A 25,422-nucleotide genomic window follows, 5' to 3' on the forward strand; every position below is an offset into this window, starting at 1 on the left:
TACATAAGGTTTTTATTTTCTGGTCATTTACCAAACTCCTCATTCAGCAGGGAAGCGGAATGACCACTGGTGCTTTGTGATCCTTCTAATCCTATATATTTCATCATGTATTCACTTCTAAAACTTTAATTTGATAATATTTTGTTTCAATGTGACAGCCATAATACTTTACAAGAAGCAAAATGACATATGTAGGTCATGACGTCAGAACTGCATTTCTGAAACTTGAGTCAGAATTTGTAGAGGATTTCTGGGGTTGTCGAACAGAAAAAAACAAGTAACAGTATTACTGTTAAAAAACTAATGAGTCAGCAGAGAAATGCAAGCCACAAGATGAGACTGTAATGCCCCAAGAAGAACATTGTGTACTCCATGAGTTACAAACTAGCTTGCATGCATGAGAACAGCACAGCATTGTTCATACTAACATTTAACTTTGAAAATGTTCTCTGATATATGCTTTACATTAATGATTATTTGTAAAACATTTATATGTGTGTATATATATACAGTATATATATATATAATCTGAAAATCATAAAAGTACATTAAAAAATTACATTGACATTTAAGATTAACCTGTTCTACAAAAAGACACAGACAGACAAAAAACACAAAAAAAGAATGACACTCAATTCATCAAAAATAAAAATGGTAACAGTAACGTGAGCTATGTAAAATCATTTAAAACGTATATTTCAGGGATTACTCACACTTGCATGTGCTGATTGTTAGAAAGGGAAGTGAAATAGTGTGACAAATGAGGCATTTCCTTGGTGTAGCAAATAGAATATACCAATGTCATCACAGACCATTTACGGACAGAGGTACCTCTGGGCAACAGTTGTTAGGCCTGGGAAAATACTCTGTATGTCCTTTTGCCTCTTTTCCGTAAACCATTTATAGTATTTATTCGCAGATTCTGTATTAATATCTGACAACTGAAATTCCTAAAATGCACCCAGAAATGACATAGTGAAACGCAACTACTACATAGTTGGGTAAATATGTACAATGTATACCATATAAAAACTGTAAGATTCAATTGTATCATATTGACTGTTATATCTAAGGATCTTGTAATATCTGTTTTTTCTTTCTTTTTTTTACTTGTTCAGCTCTTCAATATTTCATTGGCTAGAAATTGCTCTTTGTATGTGCAATTTCTATAATATATTTATAAAATACATCTCTAGTAATTACAAAGAAAAATTATTCATTATGTAAAAACTCTATGAAGAACCTTATATGTGATTCCTCAAAGTTTAGGTAAGATACAGTGCAGTACCACTGGAACACTGGAGTTTATTTCCAATAATGAATAATGAAACATTTTCGTGTGTAATTTTGGGATAACCCTAAACCTACATTACTTGATACTGTTTGTGGTCAGGACTCTGCTCCCATTCTGAAATATGCAATTTCTTCTTTTTGAGCCATGCTGGTGATTCACCCTTGTGTCTAGAATCACTGTCATATTGTATGGAATTTATGTTGTGTTTCAACTCACAGACAGTATGTTGTAACAGAACAAGGCTGTAAATTCATATACTTTTGACATCAATTGCAAAAATAACTTGTTTTATGTAGACATGACAATGTAAACTGACTAATTATCTAAGCCTATTATTATTATTATTATTAAATGAAGATCAGTTTCAGACAAGTTAAGCAGAATTCCAATAGGTTCTCATTAGGACACATCTTTATTCTCAGATTACACTGACACAGATAGCCTACTGGAAGAACACGACAGAGCCACATTTTCGTTTTTGTTGTTGTAAAAACAGTTTTAGACTGTTGGGCCACATAAACGGAAGCAAAATCAGCTAAATAAACTTGGACCTGAATCACCATAGGCAACGCGTTAAGTTTGCATGCCACAACCGGAAACAGAATCACGCTGCTCGCACCCCTCCGACCAATAGGATTGTGCAAAGCGTCCTAAGCGGATGTCACATCCGGTCTGAACAGCCGGCAGGATTGAAGGAAGAATCTGGAGTATCCCCCTACTTGTGTCGTTTGTCTTTAAACACTTTTGACTTGATTTTGTTCGTGCAGACACAATGACTTTCGATGTGCGGAGGTGAGTAGAGGTTTGAAGCGAGTTTGTCGTGGGCTTGTGTTTTTTCTTTAGTGCATGAATCAAACACGTCCACCATAGACACAATGGAAGTGTTTCAAAACCTAGTGAGCTACCTACCTAGTATTTTTTTACTATTATTTTTTTTTATTGAACGTTCGGAATGCGTCTGTCATGCACTAAACTGCTGTCTAAGCAGCTCACTAGGTTTTAAGACAACCAGCAATTCCTTAAACTACAACAGAATGCCCAGCTTGTATTGTGAAAACACTTTTACAACCATTTAATTTTTGTCTGAATGTTCTGCAAACCTCACTTAAGAGCACCAGACCGCTCTTGATAAATATTAATGAAAAATATAGTCTACTGGAAACTAACTGCACGCAGCATTTGAGTTAGGTGCAGGTGAAAAGTTGTAGATGTGCATGTCTCCTTATTTAGTTGCATCCTAAATTAGTGTTCAAAAGACACATCAAAACTTGTGTTCTAAGCAAGGATTAGGTCAATTTTGGAAAAGAAATAACATTTAATATTGATGTTGCGTAGTTGTCCACTTGTTTGAATGGTTGCTTTGTTTTCTAAGCAAGTTAAATTCCTGCTTATACTGGTTACACTGCATGGTTATGCAAATACAAAACAGTACCCACAACATGAAAATGACATTCATATATCACGTCATGAGTTCTGCTGCTGTTAGGAAACCAAAGAATGTTCTATTAAAGAACATATTCGCATTGAATCTGTTAATGAACAGGTTGGTGGCTTGAATAACTTTGGTTACATTTGCAGAGACACATTAGGCACTGTCTGCTATTATCCACACTGAATCAATAAAACATGTCTGTAGATCGGAATTCACACAATACTTTCTTGTATTTTTAATGTAATTGTTATTATCCTTGACAAAAAGTTTGTGTTGTGCTATGTGGCTTTTTGTAAAGGACAAATCAAGACAAACAATGATTGATTAATTTGTTGAAGACTGATTTCTAGAAATTATGTACCATTCAAAAGTTTGTGGTGTGTACGTTTAAAAAAAAGAAAAGAAATTATGCTCAAAAACAGTAAACAAAAAAAACCTGTAATTTATTGCTGTGATAACTGAATTTTCAGCATCATTACCACAATCTTCAATGTCACATGATCCTTCTAATATGCTGATTTGCTGTTCAAAAAACATTTCTTATTATTATCTGTGTTGCTATTATCAGCCGTGATGCGTTTTTCAGGTTTCTTTGATGAATGGAAAGTTCAAAAGAACAGCATTTATTTGAAACAGAAATGTTTTGTGACATTTTAAGTTACTGTAACTTTTAATCGATTTCATGCATCCTTACAGAATAAAAGCATTCATTTATTACAAAAAATTCTTACCGACTCCAAACTTTTGAATGGGTGTGTGTTAAATTTGAAGTGTAGGCTAATTTACTAGTTGCCTACTACTAGCTGTAATGTAATCCAACTTAATGACACGAAGGTATCGATACTAATTTTGCATTATTAATGTGTAATTAGATGTGAAATTTATGATATGTTCCCTAAATATATTAACAAAAGTAGTTATAAAAATAGTAGTACATCACTATAAAGATCTTGTTTGTCTTGAGACTCTAACGTGTCAGGTGACTGTAGACAGATTATGAATGAAATGAACTGTAAATATCGGTGGTAGCAGGCGCCAGCATATTTCCTGTCTTTGTTTGCACTAAAAGTTTTGAGGCTGTTTTGGTCAGGGTAATGTTTAAACATTTTTTCCCCATCTATTTAGCTGTTTAACGTCCAGCATTTTGGTCTTTGGTTTGCATTAATGGTGTAAAACAGTGACAGTTACACACAGGTTGTGCAGGTGTTGTGCTATTACATAATAATTCTTAGGTGCTGAGGCGTCAACACAACCTTATTTTCAATCATGCTTCCTTTTAGCTCATCTGTAGACTAATCTGATACCCCAATGAAAGTGACAAAGAGGCCTGAAATAAAACCATTAGCTCTTTATATAGCAGACATCACTTCCTCTTTAAAAACACACAGAGAATGAGCTGTTTGCCTGAGAATAGACTCATAAACCTCCTGCTGTGGAACACACCATTATACCACAGTTCATTCCACTCAGCTGATTTTACTATTATACAACTGGCTTGTACACCTGCAACAACTAATCAATCAAATCTATAATAATCGATTAACAACAAGAAATTTGATAAAGATTCAATCTTGTCTGCGAGTGCTGTGTGAGTTCAGTGAACGAGCATTGGTGTGTTCACATAAAACATGAGCGGATGGAGCACAGTAGAACAGAAGTGCAATAATTCTATATAAAATATACAAGTTGCAATTTTTTCTTGGATGTTTGGTGGACAACTTTAAGCCGGAGATAATGGCTTAAAATGAAATAATTTTCAACAGTTAATCATTGTGGCTTTTTCATCCAGCTAATAAATAAAAGAAATAAAGAAAATTGTTAGTTACTCTTATTAAATTTAACAGCACTTGAATGTTTTACTGCTTGTGTTTACTACACGGGCCATAATTGATCCAGCTTTGGAATTGTTTTCAGAACAAAAATAATATAAAAGCTCAACACATTGTGTACATGATTGTTGTGATATTGCAAAATGAATCGTAATACTGTGTCTGATGTTACAGTTATGAAGGACATCATTACAGTTTAATGTGTGGATTGGATTCAAATTTATTTTATTGTATATTTATTGTAAGAGTTCACATGTATGCTGTCCATCCATTTACGAATTCTTCATAATTTTAGTTTTCATCGTTAGTTTTTATTCATGTGTTGGCACAATGTATATTTGTCTGCAAACCGCTTTTAGTAGAAGTTGAAATGTTTTTCAAGGCAATGAAATGGTAAATTCAGAACGTTTTTGACTGTTAACTTATTTACACTATCTATTTAAAATTCAGTGTAAATATTCTGGTCTTACGTAACAAAAAATTGTTCTTTTGTCGCTGTGGGATAGTCTTGTGCCTGTACATATTGGCACGCACGAGCCCTTCGGCGTGTGCTGACGTTTTGACTCTCAGAGCAGCTGTGGGTGTTTGTTGCTGTTGTAATTCAGGATATAAGAAATATCTGACAGATCCAGGCAGTGAACTCTTCAACAGCCTCAGGGAACGTGTAAATGTGACACCTGTTATGCAATGCGTTGAAAATTGTGTCTGTTCTGCCTAATCCACATTTTCGTGTGTACTGAAAACACTTTTGTGTGTTGTTGCAATTTTCCTTAAATATTTTCTGCTTTACAAGTAAAGAGATAAACAGACTGAAAAGGTTTTGACATTGCTATTAGCTGTAGTTTGAGTTTAGCATTTTCTGTGCATTTTCAAAATCCCTGTTTTCAGTTAATCCGACCCGATCTAATAAGAAAATGTAACACTTTTACGCGGTGGTTATTTTGTATAAATTCATACAATGATGTTCAGGATAGTGCATGTACCAGCATTTCTTGTCTTGTGTGTGGTATTTGGTCCAGAAAGTTCATTAGCCCTAAACGAATGAGTGAATACAGACAGATTTATGTTAAACTACAAGTGCTGTTCAGTTAATTAACTATATGATAACAGAAACCAAAGTATGGTTTAAATAGCTAGAAAGTGAGCAGTCTCATACACTGTCTCTATAAAGGTTTTTAACACTGAATATGATTTTTTTTCTTCTTCTTCATTAGACACAAATGATCAAATCTTCTTTGGGGCCTACTTTGGTATATTCATCAGTCCCGCTTACCAAATCGGGTCTTACACAGTAAGTGAAGACATCAACTAGGGATGTCAGTGGTTTAGGAACAGCGTGTCCTTCTCCTGAGTTTCACACAATGGGGTTCCCTTCTACATCCTCTGAGCTCTTCTGTCAGAACACAGTGAACTGTATGGTTCCTGTCATGGGAGGAGGGGTATAGCAGGGCGTTTGGTTTAACAGGAACTCAGCCCCACTCCCCCCTCCAGCATTGCGTCAGCTTGGGTCATTTCACAGCAAGAAATGTTCACAGATGTAAGTGTTTTTGAGGGCTGGCGGCGTAAAGGGTTGGACCAGAGTGCTGATGTAGTTGTGAAGGTTTTAAAGCCGAAAAAGGGCACAAGACTCCGAGCTGGATAGTTTTGCTTTGGAGCTAACACAGTTTGAGAGCTCCTTAAAAAGTCAGGGATTGGACGCATTCCTAAAGGGTGTAATATTACGCTTGGACTCGTGGAGTGTTTAGCCTACTTCTTTCTTGGTGTCGTCTCAAACGAACCGAGGATTGTTCTTTTCTGTTAATAAACATAACTTTTGACAGTTTGTTGTATAGAAACGGTCTTCCTTATTTAATAGAATTGCAAATACCATGTATTGCTTCATTGTTCTGTATTTTATTCAAAGAAGGGCCATTACTTTTTAAGGCATTCTAAGGTGTACTTTTGATGACAAATGCAGATGTTTTTCAGTGCAGTACAGAGGAAATGCATATTACCTGAAGAATGAATCTGATATCAAATAAGTACCCTGCAAAAAAAAAATCGGTGTTTAGACAAATCATAAATCTGTATTTTTTTTTATAGTCATATTTCACTCAAATAAATTAAAAATATATTCTTCAATACTATAAAGAGGTGTAGTTATATTTGTTAACTTTGTTATATTTTTTGATCTCAGTGTATTCGTATCAATAACAAATGTCAGTCATGACCTCAACACAGAAAATTATGGAATGTGAAAACATTTTTTGATGAAGGGGCATAATTATCATGAAAATAATGTCACAATATTAAAAAAAAACTAGTGATGTCAATCGATTAAAAAATGTAATCGCGTTAATCACAGTCATGGGCTGTGATTAATCATGATTAATCACAAATTTAAAATACTAGGATTTACCTGTAAATGTGTTGAAATAAAGAAATGCATGACAAGGAAACAGAATCTTTCACACTTTCGCCAGGTGTGAGACATAATCATTATTATTCTTTTATCATTATTCTTTTGTTTTTATTCAGCCATAATCAGCCTTTAAACTGGCAATAAAATGTTTACCAAGCCACATCGCTTCAATCCCAGTATACATTTACCCAACTATTATCAAAAGTATTTCTAAATAAATACAACAAAACATTTCTTGCGACCTTAAGTGAAGTATTATGACAAAATGCATTATGAAGAAGAATTGGGCCTGTTCTGCAGGTGCAAACCACGGCTCTCTGTAATTTTTCTCGCAACTGTATTTTCAAAATCGCCCACTTGTGCCGTTACCCTGGCAACACTGGTGCTGTACCCTCATCACACACTGATAGATAGCCTTCCGCGCTGAGATGACGGGAAGAAGTTGGGGTCAAACCTTATCAAGCAATTAATCTGCGTTAAAAAAATATTAACGCGTTCATTTTTTTTGATTAATCGCATTCGTTAACGCATTAACGTTGACACCCCTAAAAAAATATTGTATGATTTAATTGCTTCTCTAATGGAGGCTGAAATATCACATTGATTGTTTCTTATTGAGACTCACTATCATCTTTGCCTTGTTTTTCTGAACAAAACAATAATTAAAACAACATACATTCTTTGGAGTAGCAAAATATATTACGAATAAGATGTTTTGTACTTATTTTGTCTTGTTTGGTTTGTAGGTTTTTTTTTTTTTTTTTACTTGTTTCAGGCTAAACCTCACTAAATTTAAGTTAAAGGGGGGGGGGGAAATCAAATGACGGTAATGCAGCGAATACCAAAACAGCAAACTGCAAGTAAATTCATTTTAAAGATGTCTAACTATTTTGAAATATTGTGTAGCCTGAAGGGCCCTTTTTAAGCAGTTTTAAGGTTTGTAGTTTTTAAATGTTCTTTGTTTGCCTTCCCTGACATTCACTCTGGTCTTAGTGATTGATGTGTATTTAGTCAGTGCTGACAGCCTTTGCTCTGACCTCAGCCACACTGTTGTATGAAGAAATATGTTGGTGAGGAAGGTTGTGATTGTAAAGCAGGAATGCAGAGGAAGAGGTGTAACTCAAGAAGCGGGGGTCACTCTAGACTGTTGCGTCTGGGCCGGTGTTTCATGGACAGAGGCCCAGTTCGCATTCCTAAACTGCTCTGTAATGCCTTAAACTACGCTGGGAACACAATGTGCTTTCACATGAACTCTTCCCAGGAGTCTGCAATATTTACCTTTCTTTTTTTCCCCTTATTCTTCTTTCTTTTCCTTCCAGGTTCGATATCTACAGGAAAGTGCCCAAAGATCTTACCCAGCCCACCTATACTGGAGCTTTCAGTGAGTGCCAAAGTTTATAATGTTAATTTGCCATCATAGACCCTAATCCACTCCTATCAACCAATAGCTTGCTTCATCTGGCACTGACTTTTACAGCCTGTTGCTTCTCTGCTGCTTTATTTGTGTGCTTCCTTTTTTGTGTGTGTGCTCACATCAACTTTCTTCCTTTGATCCACAATTGTATTAACAATTGTAACTTAGTCAGTTTTAGTTTCCTAACTCTGTGTGGCTCATCGTTCCCTCGTGATTCGGAAGGATGGATATTTAACGCTAGGTGTTGCCTTTTGACTCATGATGATATGATACATATGTCTATGTAATTCTACACTCCTTCCTGTGGCTCTTTCCATTGTTGTTTTGGCCTCAGATGAATTACTTAACGTTTAGTCATGTTTTCAGAAACCTGTGTAGACCAGCCCTAAACTCAACCTAAATATTTTGTTCCTAAACCGGTTCTGTCATGAAGTTCTCACGTACCCAGGGTAAATATCTATGGTTTGTAAGTTGGGTGGTTGTATTAAAGGGATAGTTCACCCAAAAATGAAAATGGTCATCATTTACTCAGTTGTTCCAAACCTGTATTAAGTTTATTTCTTCTGTTGAACATTGAAGAAGATATTTGAAAGAATGGTTAACCAAAGATATTGGGGAAAAAAATACTATTAAATATCTTCTATTGTGTTCAGCAGAAGAAATAAATTCATACAGGTTTGGAATAACTAGCGAGCTATCCCTTTAAGATATTTTCAGAATGAACATCTACTAAGAAAACATCATCTGTTTGATTTTATGGACTTTTAAAGTTTTTCCTTATAGTTAGCAAAAAAATCAAGACAACTGCATCTGTCTGGTTTTTTGACTGTTTTTCTGTGTGAAACAGAAACTTCTACAAACTTTTCTGCCTTTGTTGAGTTGACAAAAAGATATAAAACAGGAAGTGAAACAGACAACAAGATAAAATCAGTATTCAGTGAGGATAGCATCATTTGGATGATTTAATCTATCCTGTTTTTAAAGAAGATAACGTCATCTGATTGAATCAACCCCTTTTTAGAGCTTTTCAGTGTAGTCATAAATATATCGATACAGTTAAACAAAAGAAAAAGCAATCATTTACACGTAACAATAATATCATTGAAGTGTTAATAATTCTTTCCCAGTATTATCTTCATTAAAGTGGAACAAGTGATATAACCCATATTGAACCTGAATCCGTGAGCTATGTGTCATAGTGACACGCCTTATTGTTTGTGTTTTAGCTAAACATTAGCTTAGTAAACTGGAACAAACCAGACTCGGAGTATGACGTGTCAGCCACAAAGTCACATGACCACAGTGTCACTGGAGACTGTCTCCATGTAAATATGCACTAGCTTCTCAGTTTGACTCATTTGGTCACATGTTGAACTTGGTAACAATTACGTTAACCAGAGCAATAAAGCCACGCACATTTATTCGCCTGTTGAACACCCTTATGTAATGGCCCTTTGACTTTTAATATATGCTTGACATGTTGTAATCATTTTGCACAGTCAGACATAGTTTAAAGTAATGAAATCACTGCTAACAACGAGGAACATTTCTGAAAATGAGTTACTTTCAGCAAACACTGACTTAAAACGTTACTTTGAAAATATCTTCACACAATATATCTCCAGTTTTGTTATACAAACAGCTCACTAATGTTTTCTTGACCTTTTCTTATCCCCTCAGTTTCAATATGCTGCTGCATCTTCATGTTGTTCCTCTTTCTCTCAGAACTGACGGGATTCATCGCTACAGAAATGTACGTATGAATGTTGTTCTCATGAAAACATCAGTATTAAATGGAAATAGAAATAAAATACAAATATTTTACACAGACACTGACTTACAATAACATACAAGCATGTTATGTTGAATGTCTTTAATTTCTGAATTAAAATTAATTGTCAGTTAATTGGTTTATAATCAAAAATGTCTATGTGGTCCAACAGTCCAAAGATAGTAATGATAGGAAAAAGTCTAGTTTAAAATCTGACGATGGTATACAACCTCACGAACAGGTCAGGACATTTTTGAATCCAAAATGACATTAGTGTACATTGATTTTAGTGCAATGGTTAGACCATATGACATGTTTATAGTGTAAAAATGTTTTGGTTTTGTTTAAAATGGTATTTTGGGGTGTTTTTATCAGCACTCAAGATGCATGACTTTATGACCTGAATGCAATCACGTTTCTTGTAACTATAGTGACGGATCAGTTTCACACAGGACGTAGACATTGGTGCCTGTTTGTCAACTGCTTTCAAAGTGTTAACTGAGGAAGAGAATATTGCACTCACTGCAGTTTTGTCATTTTGCTGTCAGGCTTGCATAATTTTTAGAAGATGACCTTTACAGTCTAATGCTTGTCAGTACTATATTTAAAGTTTGTGTTTTCATATATATGTGTGTTTACAGAGTAAATGAACTGTATGTGGATGACCCCGATAAGGACAGTGGGGGGAAGATAGATGTGAGTTTAAACATCAGTTTGCCAAACTTACACTGTGATTGTGAGTATATACATAAAATACATAAACACTCTTCTGAATGATGTTTTTTCCATCCACATGTGTTTCACATCATCCTTTGTTGACATGTTATGAGTGTTAGCAGTGACATTACTGTTAGTATGGGATATTAATTCATTTAGCAGAGCTCCTGACGTATATCGCGAAAGGAAACGATGCACAATGGCGACCTCCCACACAGTTTGCCATCACTTGGAAGTCTCAGTTTGAGACATATTGTGTGTGCTTTCTCACAGAAGGATTAGGATAGAACTATCTGTCAGTCAAACCCAATCTTTTGAAACTCACCGGGAAAATGTATGGTCATACATGAGCAAGCGTATGAGGAAATACTTTTGCATATTTGGTAATGCTGTGCATAAGTATTTGCCAAACAATACTTGATATGTCATGTTTGCCTAAATGAATCAGTCACATGCCCTATTTAACTAGTAATCAACTATTACGTCACCATTGTGACAATAGTTGATCACTAGATATTTAGATTAAGGCTGGGCAGTGTATCAAATGACTTTGCTAGTGAGATAATATGAGGAAACATTTAATTGAAAATGGTGAAAAAGTCTTCCTTATGTTTATTTAGTGAAAAGTGTAGTAATTGATTGGGGGGGGGGGGGGCAGTAATTAGGATCATTGAACGATGAATTTTGCCAAGCATAACCAACATCTCTTGCTGATTTTTGACCAAAAAAAAAAAAAAAAAAAATCATGAAATTCATTTGGAAAGTGACTTGAAGATTGTGTTTCTTAATGTCAGCACCCTCAGAGGAATTGTGGTCACCTCTGATGTCATTTTCAGGCAGATCCTCAAATGTTTGCAAAGACATTTGCAACTGGCTGTTTCACACACATTACAGAGAGCCCAAACTATGTTCAGAACAACATCTTGGGCCGTTCTCATTGGTGAGAAACAGAGGTTATGCCTATTATGGAAGACGCATTTTCTTTTAAATGAGGCACGGCTGACTGAAACCCAAGTTTTCGGATTTTGTAATGAGTCATGGAGACAAGCCTCACTGTGATCTCAGTAATGACCTCATTTAATGTACTCAGTGTTTTCAAACGCCTATAAGAAGTACCAGTCCATGTCAAGTTTTACCTTTTCTGAAGAACGCAGGTGGCTATTTCCCTTGAAAAAGTTGCCTCCATGATGCTAAGGATGGTTCTTAGGGGATTGATAAGCATGTAATGTATTCTTGAAAGGTTTCTAAGGTGTTGTGATTGGTTACTAGGTGGTTAATGCTGGCCCTCTGAAGTCAGATGTAAGTCGCTCTGAAATTCTGGCCTCTAAATAGGACTTGAGTTATTACTTCAATGCAAGTCAATGGGCTTTTTAATTCATGCTCATTTTATTATCTACCAGATGAAATGTCTAATTGGTTAGAATAATAAGAGCAATAATAGTACATGCTGTGAATGAATCGGTAGTTATTAAACATTAAAATTTGTTCCATAATAACTGATAATTGACACATGCTATGTGACATGCCACATCATGTTATCCTCGGAAAGGATTTTTTTTTTTTAACAAAAGTATGTGTGGAACTATCTTTCCATGTTGTTACTCTTACCGTACTAAATTAATTATTTCTAGAGGCACACACATTGTTCCCTTGAAGTAGCAACGTGACTTTCGACACTTCTGTGCTTGTGTGGAAAATGCGGATGCTTTTTCCTTCATGCGCTAAGAAAACGTTGCAATACTTTGTGTTCTGGGCACACATCAGATTGTGCTTAAAAGGGCAATTAAATGTTTCCATTCACACATTTACTCTATAATGAGTGGAGATTGTGTGTTTGAAGTTTACTGGAATCTAATCCAAAAAAAAAAAAAAAGATGTTGTGGTTTAAGGCTTTAACTGTCCAAACAGTAATAAGCGACCAGAGCAACATCAGTACTTTAGTGGAAATAGTCAAACACTGGAAAGCGTTTAATGGAATCATTCTTCCTTTCGTTTTCTGGCTGACCTTTATTTTGTTGTACTTTTGAGATCATGAATAGTAAATATACCCGTCTTCACAAGGGTAAAGAGTCAGTGTTGCTTTCTCGCCCATTTAGGAAGGCATTCTTAAAATAGCATTGGGCAACATGACAACGTGCTCTTAGCATGTACCACAGTGTCAGAAGATCTGCTATGTCACACTACTGAGGTTTTTTATTTCTTAGCTGTGAAAAGTCAAATAAACAGTTGTGTATAATGATTCTACTGAACTCATGAACATGCTGCATACGTATGAAGATATTTGTTTGGGATAATAGTTCACCAAAAAAATGACTTTGCCAGTTACTCTGTCAAGCTCCAAAAAACCCCAAGAACAGTTGAGAACAGTTTTTTATTTATTGTTATTGAAAAGTGTCCTTTTATACAATGTGAATGAAAGTGTTTCAAGCTCTGTGTCCTCACCATTTGTCTGTATTTTTCTATTTTCTGTTGTGTCTATATATTTGTATACACATAGTGGTGGGTTTGGACATCCAGGATGAGATGGGGCGGCATGAAGTGGGCCACATAGAGAATTCAATGAAAGTGCCTCTAAACAATGGTCACGGGTGCCGCTTTGAAGGGGAGTTCAGTATTAATAAAGTAAGAGACACTTGACGTCAGTTGCATTCTTTTCTGCTTGTTGGGAGTTGAATGTTTCTTGTTGAACTTCTCATCATAAGTCTAGAAGCTATCAGGTGTCATTAGTGTCCTTGTATATTTACATGCTAACTGAAGGAAAACCCATTTTTGTCTTCAAATGAAAAGCCTTCTCTCAAGTGAAAGGAGATTGTACTATCTGATGTCTTTTCCTGTATGATGATGGTGTTGACTTGGTCTGTTCTCTGTAGGTTCCAGGAAACTTTCATGTGTCAACACACAGTGCGACTGCTCAGCCTCAGAGCCCTGATATGACCCACATCATCCACAAACTCGCCTTTGGGGAGAAGCTTCAGGTCGGTGGTCCACATGCAGTCAATAAGAAATATAGACAATGTAAAATAAACATGTAGAAATCATTGTCATACCACGCAATTGCAGGTGCAGCATGTCCAGGGGGCTTTTAATGCATTGGGTGGAGCCAACAAACTTCAGTCCAATGGTATGTCTTTTGTGAGCTGAATGAAATGTGTATATATAATAGTGTGTGTGTATGTGTATATATATATATATATATATATATATATATATATATGTGTATATGTGTGTGTATATATATATATATATATATATATATATATATATATATATATATATATGTATATGTGTGTATATATATATATAAAATAGTGTGTCATATGTACAGTGCAATGCAATTCATAGGTACAGTGACTTGAATCTACCTCTTCAGTGATTAGTGTATTTAATTTGTGTCAGAAATGTCAGGGTGATACAACCGCCCTGGTATTCTAATGAGGAAGCCTCATTATGGCGGTAACACTTTATAAAGGTCACATTATTTCATAATGTTAGTTAATGCATTTACTAACAATGCACAATACATTCATTATTAATCACAAGTACTTAATAACTTAAGCACTAACATTACATTTGCAATATATAATGCTAAAAATACAACTGTTCATTTTTATTTCATGTTAGGCCATGTTCCTTAAATAATATTAACAGATACAGCTTTAATAATGTATTCTAAAGGTTGATATTAACATTTACTAATATTATTAACTGCTTTAGAAGTATTTTCCATTGTTAGTTTGTTATCTAATGTAGTTAACTGAGTTTAACAAATAAAACCTTATTGTAAAGTGTTACCATACTAGTTTATTATTATTGTTCATAAGAAATACTGTAACAGAACTGCTTCATTGCTTGGTGATATTTGAAAAACTTTTGTCTGCCAAATAAAAGTCATGAGGTACAACTGATATGCTGGAGAGAAAAAAAAAACATAAAAAAGGAAATGATATCATATAGAGGACCCCTGTAAAAGTCAAGTCACCTTTATTTATATAGCGCTTTTAACAATACAGATTGTGTCAAAGCACTTAACAGTATCAAATTGGAGGATAGAGTGTCAGTAATGTATAATAAGATTAAACACTCAATTTTCAATTTTCAGTTAAAGGCATTTCATTATTGAATTCAGAGATGTCATTGTCTAGCTCAGTTTAGTTTAAATAGTATCTGTGCAATCAAATCGGCGATAATCGCTACAAATTAAGTTTCCCTCATGACTGTGTATAAATGACAATAAATCTTCTGTCTGACAAGTCAGGATTAGAGGGACAGTCCGAATGCTCAGTCTCTTTAAGGTCTAATTGGCTACCAATGTTTTTGATTCATCAGCTGAAAAAAAAAAAATTGTTCTGAAAGTGATTCCAACAATATTGTTCCTCTGTGTTGTAGTGTTGATTTTGCTATCCGCATAGAAGTAGAACGATAATTATAACCTTATAGTTAAAGTTATCATCCTTGGTATGAGCAGACCTTAACTGTAGTACCAAAATAGTCCTTAAAATAAAAAAGAATACCAAAAAAATCCTTAAGCCATGTTTTTTGAGTATCATACATGTCCTTAGTACAGTGGAAGTAACATGTAACATGCCAAAATGAAATACTTTGAGTTACTGTAGAAGTTTGTTCAAACCTTTAAGTTTGAGCAGGACTGTTATTGCTGCATTACTGCTGCAAACACTGCGTACACTTGTTCATTTGTGGACTCGAGTAACTGAGAGACACCGAAGTGCAATGCTTACGAGTGTCCAACCGAACACAAGTCACAAAGATTGTATTACAAAACAGCACATAAATAGATCATAGTAACAGGAGAAAGAAATAAGTCACTCAAATGAAATAAGCCACCATCCTGTTTGTTTATCTGTATCTGTGTATAATTTCTAGAGAAATGAAGCCATGTGTTTCTTTTTCTTCAGCTTTAGCATCTCACGATTACATTCTCAAGATCGTCCCTACAGTTTATGAGGACCTGGGAGGGAAGCAGAGATTTTCCTACCAGTACACCGTGGCAAACAAGGTAATCTGAGACAGGCGCATCCACGTTACTGAGAAGCTTGCGTGAAGTTGCGAGTCTAAATATATGAATGCGCTTTGCTGATGGCCCCTAAATCAGCCTGTGGTTGCCATAGATGTTGAATGAATTATGTCTCTCTATTATTAAGTACCATCAACCATTTATCACCTCTAAAGACACTTAGGGGGTGTTTGCAGTGACAGCTGGCTGCATTATGTGTGTACGTGACCAGAAGGCCATGTGCTGTGAGTTAATATGTAGTCAGGTTGTTCTTATTCAGAGGGTGTAAAAAGTACTCAAAGTAGCGTCAGACCTTTGTTCTGACTCTGCAAGGCTCTAGGAGACGCCATGTGAAACAGAAAGTCTGAAAGTACTGAAAGTGTTCAGCAGCAACTGATTTGATATTCATATGAGCATAGTTGTTTATAGATTAATTGTCAACGCTGGCCAAATTCAGGTCCAATTCAGTCTTATTACAGGTACATCTAAAAAAATTTTTTTTTAAAATATCGTGAAAAAGTTAACTTATTTCAAAAAGTGAAACTTTCATATATTCTAGATTCATTACATGTAAAGTTAAACATTTCAAAAGTTTTTTTTGTTTTAATTTGAATGATTAGAGTTTACAGCTCATGACAGTCAAAAATCCAGTATTTCAAAATATTAGAATATTTAATAAAATCAATCAAAATAAGGATTTGCAAAACAGAAAAGTTTTTAAAGTTCTTTAAAGTATGTTCAGTTATGCACTCAGTACTTGGTCGGGGCTGCTTTAGCACAAACTCTTTGGCATGGAAGCGATCAGCCTGCGGCACTGCTGAGGCACTATTGAGCCTTCAGCTCATCTGTATTGTTGGATCGACTGTTTCTAATCTTTCTCTTGAAAATATACCATAGATTCCATATGGGCTTCAGGTCAGGCATGTTGGCTGCCAATCAAGCACAGTAATATCATGCACTGTAAAAAATGAAAAGTTGACTTAACTTAAAATTTCAAGGCAACTTGCTTCACAGCTTTTCTGAGTTTACTCAACTTTGGACCAAGTTGTTCACTCAACCCAAGTCACTGAGTAAAGTCACATGTCTCTTTTTTTTTTTGTTCAGCTAACACAGTTTTGTTAGTTAAAAAGACTTGCTTTTCTCAAATGTTTGAGAAATGTTTCTCAAATTATGTTCTGAACTTTTTTACTTGTTTACAAATGACAAACATTAATGGACAAGTTAGTCTAATATTGTCTTTGTTTGTAAGACAACTTACAAGATTAAGATATCCAGAAAACGGACAAAAGTGGTTGAACATACTCTAGGCCTCAAAACTAGACAATAACCTCAAGAACGGTGGCAATCAACAAATGTTAAAAAGATGAGCCCTTTACATCACAGTACAACAAATAACTAACAATAATGATAAAACAACAACAAAAAAGTTTAAATGAAATCCGCAAACAGCAAAGCAATAATCCTATAACACTAACTGCATAATTTATTCATGCTGCAATGCATGCTGGGAACTCACAAAGCCTTAACATTTAAAAAATATGAAATTCTTTGTTCAAATAACTGTGTTTGACTAGTTGGGACAACATTTGGGGTAATTTTGTTGGTCTGACCAGGGTTTTTATGAAGTTTCAAGAAATTAGCATTTTTTAGGATATGAGACTCAAAAGGTTTCATAAACTGGAAAATGTGCAGTTGCATTTTTTACAGTGTGGTCAGCAAACCACTTGGAAGTGGTTTTGGCAGTGTGGACAGGTGCTAAAGTCCTGCTGGAAAAGGAAATCAGCATCTCCATAAAGCTTGTCAGCAGATGGAAGCATAAAGTGCTCCAAAATCTCCTGGTAGATGGCTGCATTGACTTTGGACTTGATAAAACACAATGGACCAACACCAGCAGACGTCACGGCACCCCAAATCATTACTGACTTCAGAAACTTCACACTGGACTTCAAGCAGCTTGGATTCTGTGCCTCTCAAGTCTTACTCCAGACTCCAGACCTTGATTTCCAAATGAAATGCAAAATTTATTTTTATCTGAAAAGAGGACTTTGGACCACTGAGTAACAGTCCAGATCTTTTTCTCCTTAGCCCAGGTAAGATGCTTCTGACGTTGTTTCTGTTTCAGAAGTGGCTTGGTAGCCCTTTTCCTGAAGACGTCTGAGTGTGGTGACTCTTGATGCACTGACTCCAGTTTCAGTTCACTCCTTGTGAAGCTCTCATCGGCTTTGCTTGACAGTATTCTCAAGCTTGCGGTCATCCCTGTTGCTTGTGCACCTTTTCCTACCCAATTTCTTTCTTCCAGTCAACTTTGCATTTAATATGCTTTGATACAGCACTCTGTGAACAGCCACTTCTTTCAGTAATGACCTTCTGTGACGTATCCTCTTTGTGGAGGGTGTCAGTGATTGTCTTCTGGATCATTGCCAAGTCAGCAGTCTTCCTCATTATTGTGGTTTCAAAGAACAAGAGATACCAGGAATTTATACTGTAGGGATGGTCATTTAATGAAACTCAAATGTAAATATTTTAATACTGGATTTTGAGATACTGGATTTTTGACTTTCATGAGCTGTAAGCTCAAATCACCAAAATTAAAACAAAAAAACTTTTGAAATGTTTTACTTTACATGTAATGAATCTAGAATATATGAAAGTTTCACTTTTTGAAATGTTGCCCAAAAAAAATTTTTTTTTTAGATGTACCTGTATACATATTGTTTGTAGGCCAAAGAATGCTTTTTAATGAGGCCATAATTTTGGCCAATTACATTTTGCATTTAAATGGCTTACATTGGTTGTTTTAAACTGAAGATTTGACTTGACTGAGTGTTTTATCCTTACTCAATTAGACTGCTTTTAATTTTTCTTTTTTCCTGTGGGTTTTTACATACATTTGTTTTTGTATTTTTAAAATTTATTTTTTTTTTTTAGGTCATAATATTTTAACCTAAATAATTATTCATTGAAACCAAATAAAAAGTAATTTATTCATTTCTGTCCTAATAAATTGACACCTGATTTCAGGGGTCACCCACTAATCCACCAATGCATTCATGCTGTGTAATATGTATTTTTTATTTCACATAAAATTCTATATTATTTATAATAAGTAATATGAAGGAAAACAACACAGAACTGTATGCATATATATTATACAAGCAAAAGTCTTGCTAAGTTAAAATTGATTGATTAAGTTGATTTTAAGTTATAATACATCATTTTTCCTCTAAGGTTGTGAAATTGATTTCTGAAATCTTTTCTGTAATTCTCAGTCCTACTACTTACATGATACAAAAGGCCTACAAAAGAAAATCTGAATATAAATACGTAACCTAAAACGTGTGTGTTTGCTTTAGGACGGGTTTGAGTTTTGGCATAGTGCAACAGTGCTTACTTTTTGAGAGGCCTTGGTTCCCTGAGTATTCTTCCTATTCATTTTTCCTATAGGGATGTTTTTCAAAGAGTTGTATGTATGCATGCATACATTTATTTATATATATATATATATATATATTTATTTATTTATTTTTTCAAAAGTCTGTTTGAAAGAGTTATAAGCCATAAAACCAAGCCAGCCTGCTACGAAGTGAATCACGGTTTTACAAACTTTAATTTGAAGCAAAATATTATTTGAAAATCAGACAAAAAGACAAAAGGTACAAGTTTGTTGTGTACTATACTTTATTGAGGGAAAGAAATGCAACCCCATGAAGCTTTGTGACGATTGAGTTATGTATACACACACACACACACGTTGTTTTTGTGAAAAGTGGGGACATCCCATAGGCGTAATGGTTTTTATACTGTACAAACTGTATGTGCTATTGCCCTACACCTAAACCTACCCCTTACAGGAGATTTTGTGCTATTTCAGATTTTCAATACACTCCATTCTGTGTGATTTATAAGCGTTTTGAAAAGTGGGGACATGGGGTAATGTCCTGAAAAGTCACCTTCTCCTTGTAATACCTGTCATACCCTTGTCATTATACAAATTTATGTCCTCGTTTTCACAAAAACACACACACACACACACACACACACACACAAACACATACATATACATACACACACACATATATATTTATACACACATACATACACACATACATACACATATTAAAACAATATATTATATGTCTGTTGCAAAATATGTATATTTAATTAGTTTGCGAGCGTAGGGGTGTAGCTCTTTTGGCCTGGTTTGATAATTTCAGGTCTCTGATTAGTGTAGATTTCTCTGCGGAATCATGGGTAATGTGGTTTTCACCAGGAATTCCACTGTAAAAATCTGTTCCCCTAAAAAAGAAAATGAATTTCCACCTCTTGAATATGAAGAACACATGTATTCAGTTTAAACAGTACTGGAGTATAGTGCAGTATACTGATGAACATTAGTTGAGCATTACTGTATGATTATTTACTAATTCAATATGTCAAAGAGTTGATCTTTTATTACGCATGAAAATGGAAAAAGCTCTGTAACACTTTAGTTCAGGGATCAATTCTCGCTATTAACTAGTTGCTTATTGGCTTGCATATTACTAGCATATTGGCTGTTTATTAGAGTTTATAAAGCACATAGTAATGTCTTATTCTGCATGACTCTATTTTAGATCACTTAATCTGACCTCATACCTACACTAAACAACTACCTTACTATTAATAAGCAGCAAATTAGGAGTTTATTCATAGTTAATAGTTAATTAATAGTGTGACCAAAAGTTCTATTTGTTGGGTTGTTTTGTAGGAGTATGTGGCATACAGCCATACGGGACGCATCATCCCCGCAATATGGTTTCGCTATGACCTGAGTCCAATCACAGTGAAATACACAGAGAGGAGACAGCCGTTCTACCGCTTCATCACTACTGTGAGTCGCTCTCTATGTTTATAGCTTTCTCTTTCTCTTTCTCTCTCTCTCCCTCTCTCCCTAATGATATATATATATTGACTCTGTCTTGGTCAGATTTGCGCTATCATCGGCGGGACGTTCACAGTGGCCGGCATCATTGACTCCTGCATATTCACGGCCTCTGAAGCCTGGAAGAAAATCCAGATTGGGAAAATGTCATGAGTACTCATAACTACGTACCATGCCTTTTATTTATGCCAGCCAAACCTCTGAACACCCGTCATTACACCCTGTTATTATGACCCACACTAACTGGAAAACAGTTCAATTCTCCGTGTGCTCATTTGACTGGTTTTCATCTCTAAACATTTAATATAATGAATTTACAGGGATTTCATTTTGAGCATGTAGGTGGTTTCCTTACTTCGCTGCCATATTAATTCACCCAAAACTTTCATAGAACTGATGTGGAAAGAACCTGTCTCACTCATTGGAAGGATGCCAGGATTTTCTCTTTCAGATACATGTGACGGAGATGTGTAAGTGTATAGTGTTACATACAAGGCATAGTGTCACTTTGATCGGTTATAGTGAAAGAGTTTAAATAGAATTCCCCTTAAAGAGAAATAATCACTGAATTGATTCAGTATGTACCTTCATAGCAACTGAGCGTTTGATATGATAGGCTTAACCTGTCAAAGAGCATGTCTTGTTCGATTTTTGGGGTCATATTGCGCCTCAAAATGAAATGGACAGAAATGATTTGCATCGTGATTTATTTGCATGACAGTTAAAACCATTTCTCCCGATTCTCATTACATTATACAAATAATTATGTATTATTTATAGTGAGTTTGCACATCATAGTAGTATTTGTTTTGTTTTTTTGCCTTTAATATGCAGATTTAAATGATTTTACTGTATTTTTACAGTATTGTATTACACTAATGGGAATTATTCATTGAAATTTATGTCCAGATGTATTATGGTAATGAGAGTTTGGGGTTAAATGGGATTAATTATCATGAAAATGTCACAAGCCGAACAATTTTAATGTTTCTAAAATCGGCTTGATTTTCTTATTTCTTTGGGGGTGAACTGTGAGCTGTATGTATTTCATGAGATGAACCTGTATGTTTTTAAAGAAGCGGATGCTGGTTTTATTTGGGTTTAATTAAGTAATGTGTATTCCCAGATTGTCTTTCCATGTTACATTTTGGTTATCTTGCACTCTGATGTCATTCTGGTTGTAGACCTGTATTTTATTTTGATTGTTTGATTGAAGGGAAATTATGAATGTCGTCTTTTTTAACTAAAAGACTCTTGAAGGAAAGCTTTTTGTTTATTTCCGTGTCTCTAAATGTACTTTGTGGCTTAACGGTACTTTTTATTTCCTCAGTCCATAATGGTTAACCTTTTATTGTTTTGAAGATTAGGCTGGAACTGTGTTGTTTACGTCTTGTCAAGCGTTCCCTCTCAAATCAACACTACTGTAAAGAGGCTGAATAATTTCCTGTCAGTGTTTTGACCATGCTCTAAAATCTGGTTGCACTGGTTACACAGGACTGTTCCGCATGAACGCAAGCTACGCGTCAAATGTGTGATGCATCGTAGCCACAAGTTGACATGGCAACAGAAGTGTATTTTCACTACATTTAATGAGATCAAAAACCACAACCTACTTTTCAGCTTTGTGGCTCAAACTGCTTTGATACATCATGATCTTTTCGAACATTTGAAAGTTAATTTTTTAGTCAAACTTTAATCAAACAAACCGTGACTGAGTTTCCGTGCTCGTTTCAGCAGATCTAATTTAGCCCTACTTAATCAAATGGACATCATCATCTGGGCTACGCCACTTTATTCTGTCTTTGTTTACCATGGTTAGAATAAACCACAGCGACAGCTGGTTTCATGTTTGTTTGTTTGTGTTTGTTTGTCTTTTGAAAATTCAGGTTAGTGGTACCATAATGTTGAAAAGGAATCAAAATAAACATTATGGAGCCATTCAACACGAGACTTGTTTCTTAATTAGTTTATTAAATGAGTACTTTGAGTTAATAATAATGTCTCCTGATAAAAATATATATGTGTATATATATATAATACATTAAAAAAATATATTAAAATATAACCATATAATTGTTTTATGCAGTACTGTAAAATTTATGTAAATATTTAACATCAAATGTCACTTAAAAACAAAAAACAAAAAAAATCAGTCAAAAGATGATATATTCCTTTATTTTTTTTTTCTCCATTCTGGTTCTTTTATTTATTTTTTTGTACAAATAAAAAGAAGTTTACTCTTTATATAAAGATATATGTAAGGCGATAAAATACTTTTTTGGTTTGAAATTGACATATTGGTGCCACCCAGTGGCTGCTAAGAGAACTTTACAAAGCTAGACTTCAGTTCAGTTAGTTGTGAGGGGGCGGGGCCTGGTTACGACTGGCCAATCGGTGCTGTTACAGGTTGGAGGTTGCCAGGCAGGCTCCCTGGTTTATGGCCTGATCCGAGGAGGAGAAGAAGTCGCTGACGCCCTCCTCCGACAGCTGGCCGTACTCGTTGTTGTAGAAGGTTTGGCCTGAGAGTTGGCTGAAGAAGGGTGGGCGCAGTGTGCTGCCGCTGCTGCTGCTGCTCATGGATGGAGAACTGATGAGGTGCTCTGTGCTTCGGCCCGCCGATGGACTACAGAGCCGATGTGAGAGGTCACACAATGACAAAATGCTTAATGAAACTCTAGAGTATGAAAACCGATCAATTATAAATGAAGTAAGCCATAGTGGTTTTGCTTATATTAAATGGTGTGCATAATTTTCAGTATCACCTACTTTTTCAACATGGCCCCTCTGTGCTTGTGTTCAAACCTCTCGAGCTCATCTGATGCCAAAACCATCCCACTGTCTGTCTGGCTGTCCTATAGGGACGCAAAAATGTATGAAACCAAATACGTTAACATCTTTAGCTTATAGAGACTATACATATACTGGAGGTCTTAGTCGTACATGATGTGTCTTGTGTGATGTCATTTCCAGAGGAAGTTCCTCAAAGGTCTTCACTCGTGAGTGACACGTGCTGGAGGGTCCGACCATGATGCAGCCAGCGAAAGGCACACAGTTGTAATATCTGGTCAGAGAGAAGCATATACATTCAATAAAGAACAGTGGAAAGTCCCCTCAGGTGGCTGTCTATAATATTTTGGTATATTCTTTAATGTAAATACATGAGATTTTTTTCATTGTCTGTTGAGTAAAAATCTAAGTCTGATTGATTAGAAAGACAATAGCACATCTCTCCTTGATAAGACACATTTATCATAGACATAATGTTTTTCATACTAAGGGTTATAGGCTTATTCAAATTCCTAATCCAGCATACTACAAGACAGTACTAATATTAATTTAACCCTATTAAACCTGCTCTATCATATTTGATGTACATGAATTCCTAAGGCCTCTAAATTCTTAACAGGATCAAAACTTGAAAACCTGTTGTGCACAATCTATTACATGCCTTCTGTCATTGATAGTTTATACTTGGCAAGTAAAAGCTAGTACTAACACTAAGCTAATACTAAAAATGCCCCCTTCAGGTCTTGTTGCTGTAAAATCTTTACTGATTTTATAAAGTAAAGGAAAGAATTGTTTTTTTTATCGTAAGTACAGTTTTAAGAAGAACACTTCCTGGTCTGAATTTAATTACACAATGTAACAAAAACTAGTTTCACTTAAAATTTTTGCTGGTTCTTCTGTAATTCTGTGGTGCAAATTATTATTGTACTATTGCACTACATCATATTTTGTTAAATATTTAGGTCAAGTAAATTTTAGAACTTCTATCATTATAATGTATATAAATATAATAATTATAATTATGAAAAATTGGTTTAGTACAGAAAAGTTGTTGTACTAGTTTTGCATGTTTTCTCTTTTTTTAAGATATTTTGCTTTCACAAGGATGGGAACATTCTAGAAGTTTCTGTAACATTCTGTACTATATTCTGTAAAATTCTAGTGCTTTCTGAAACATTCCAGAACATTGTGGCACTAGTCTTAAAGGACAAAAGTCCTCCAGCATACACTTCTGAAGTTTTGGATGAGTCAGTTTTGGTAACTGGCATTTACAGTGACAACTTCTTGTTAGCTCAGTATTATGCATGTACCGTGTCATTTTTATGCACGAGTAATACCATGCTGTAAGTGTAATAATATCTGTAAGAAGTCTGCTATAGAGCTAAAAGACCTCATTGATTTACCTTACAAAATATCAGAATTTCATAAATATCAGCAAGTTCCCCGAATTGCATATTTTTTATTTTTTGGGTGAATAAATTTGAGGTGTTTTATCCTCATTGAGTTTGAGCTCCATATTCTCCTGTATCAAACTATATGAGCCATAAAAGAATGATGTATCAATATATAGATAAAAATAAAGATTTTTCAGGCTTTACAGAATTAAGAACATTATAAGTCAACACTGATATAAAATGTGTATGTACCGAGTAGACATTGTGTTGCAGGCGAGTCTGATCTCCTCTTGTGATGGTGGTCTGGAGGAAGCTTGTGAGAAGCCATCATCCTCTGAGCTCTGAGACACATTGAACGGGATTTCCTAAAATAAAAATAAAAAACCTATTTCACATAATCACTCAAATATACATTCTATCAATTTTATAACCAGCTGAGTTGAAATATAAA

The 25,422-nt window shown here is 35.0% G+C and overlaps 2 protein-coding genes across 4 annotated transcripts in view; one reads left to right on the top strand and one right to left on the bottom strand.

The window, feature by feature from the left end:
• Positions 1–1,881: 1,881 nt before the first annotated feature.
• On the top strand, positions 1,882–22,626 carry ergic1 (endoplasmic reticulum-golgi intermediate compartment 1). 2 transcript variants are annotated; one of them, XM_058798094.1, is made up of 10 exons: positions 1,882–2,086; positions 8,276–8,337; positions 10,051–10,123; positions 10,783–10,877; positions 13,356–13,480; positions 13,729–13,833; positions 13,919–13,979; positions 15,772–15,872; positions 20,617–20,739; positions 20,836–22,626. In XM_058798094.1, exons 1-10 carry the CDS (start codon positions 2,067–2,069, stop codon positions 20,941–20,943), a joined length of 873 nt encoding a protein of 290 aa, XP_058654077.1. In that variant the 5' UTR covers positions 1,882–2,066; the 3' UTR covers positions 20,944–22,626. The 2 variants fall into 2 exon arrangements, with proteins under 2 accessions (XP_058654077.1, XP_058654078.1); XM_058798095.1 differs by lacking the exon at positions 8,276–8,337 and having other exon boundaries at positions 1,957–2,086.
• A 320-nt stretch (positions 22,627–22,946) lies between these two features.
• Positions 22,947–25,422, bottom strand: part of flt4 (fms related receptor tyrosine kinase 4) — a 50,731-nt gene continuing 48,255 nt past the window's right edge. For both annotated transcript variants that reach the window (XM_058798875.1, XM_058798874.1), the window contains 4 exons: positions 25,224–25,336; positions 23,731–23,851; positions 23,557–23,642; positions 22,947–23,413 (listed from right to left, as the gene is read on the bottom strand). In XM_058798875.1, coding sequence (XP_058654858.1) covers positions 23,191–23,413; positions 23,557–23,642; positions 23,731–23,851; positions 25,224–25,336 — 543 coding nt within the window. In that variant the 3' untranslated portion in view covers positions 22,947–23,190. The remainder of the gene's footprint in view (positions 23,414–23,556; positions 23,643–23,730; positions 23,852–25,223; positions 25,337–25,422) is intronic.

This window comes from Onychostoma macrolepis, chromosome 14, assembly GCF_012432095.1.
Source record: "Onychostoma macrolepis isolate SWU-2019 chromosome 14, ASM1243209v1, whole genome shotgun sequence".
NCBI classification, from domain to species: Eukaryota; Metazoa; Chordata; class Actinopteri; order Cypriniformes; family Cyprinidae; genus Onychostoma; species Onychostoma macrolepis.

What these genes read in the sequence shown, in the direction of transcription:
- ergic1 (XM_058798094.1), top strand. Translation starts at nt 2,067, where the DNA reads ATGACTTTCGATGTGCGGAG. An exon ending in GGGAGTTCAGTATTAATAAA is followed by an intron (nt 13,481 to 13,728) that starts GTAAGAGACACT and finishes TGTTCTCTGTAG; the next exon opens with GTTCCAGGAAACTTTCATGT. An exon ending in CAACAAACTTCAGTCCAATG is followed by an intron (nt 13,980 to 15,771) that starts GTATGTCTTTTG and finishes CTTTTTCTTCAG; the next exon opens with CTTTAGCATCTCACGATTAC.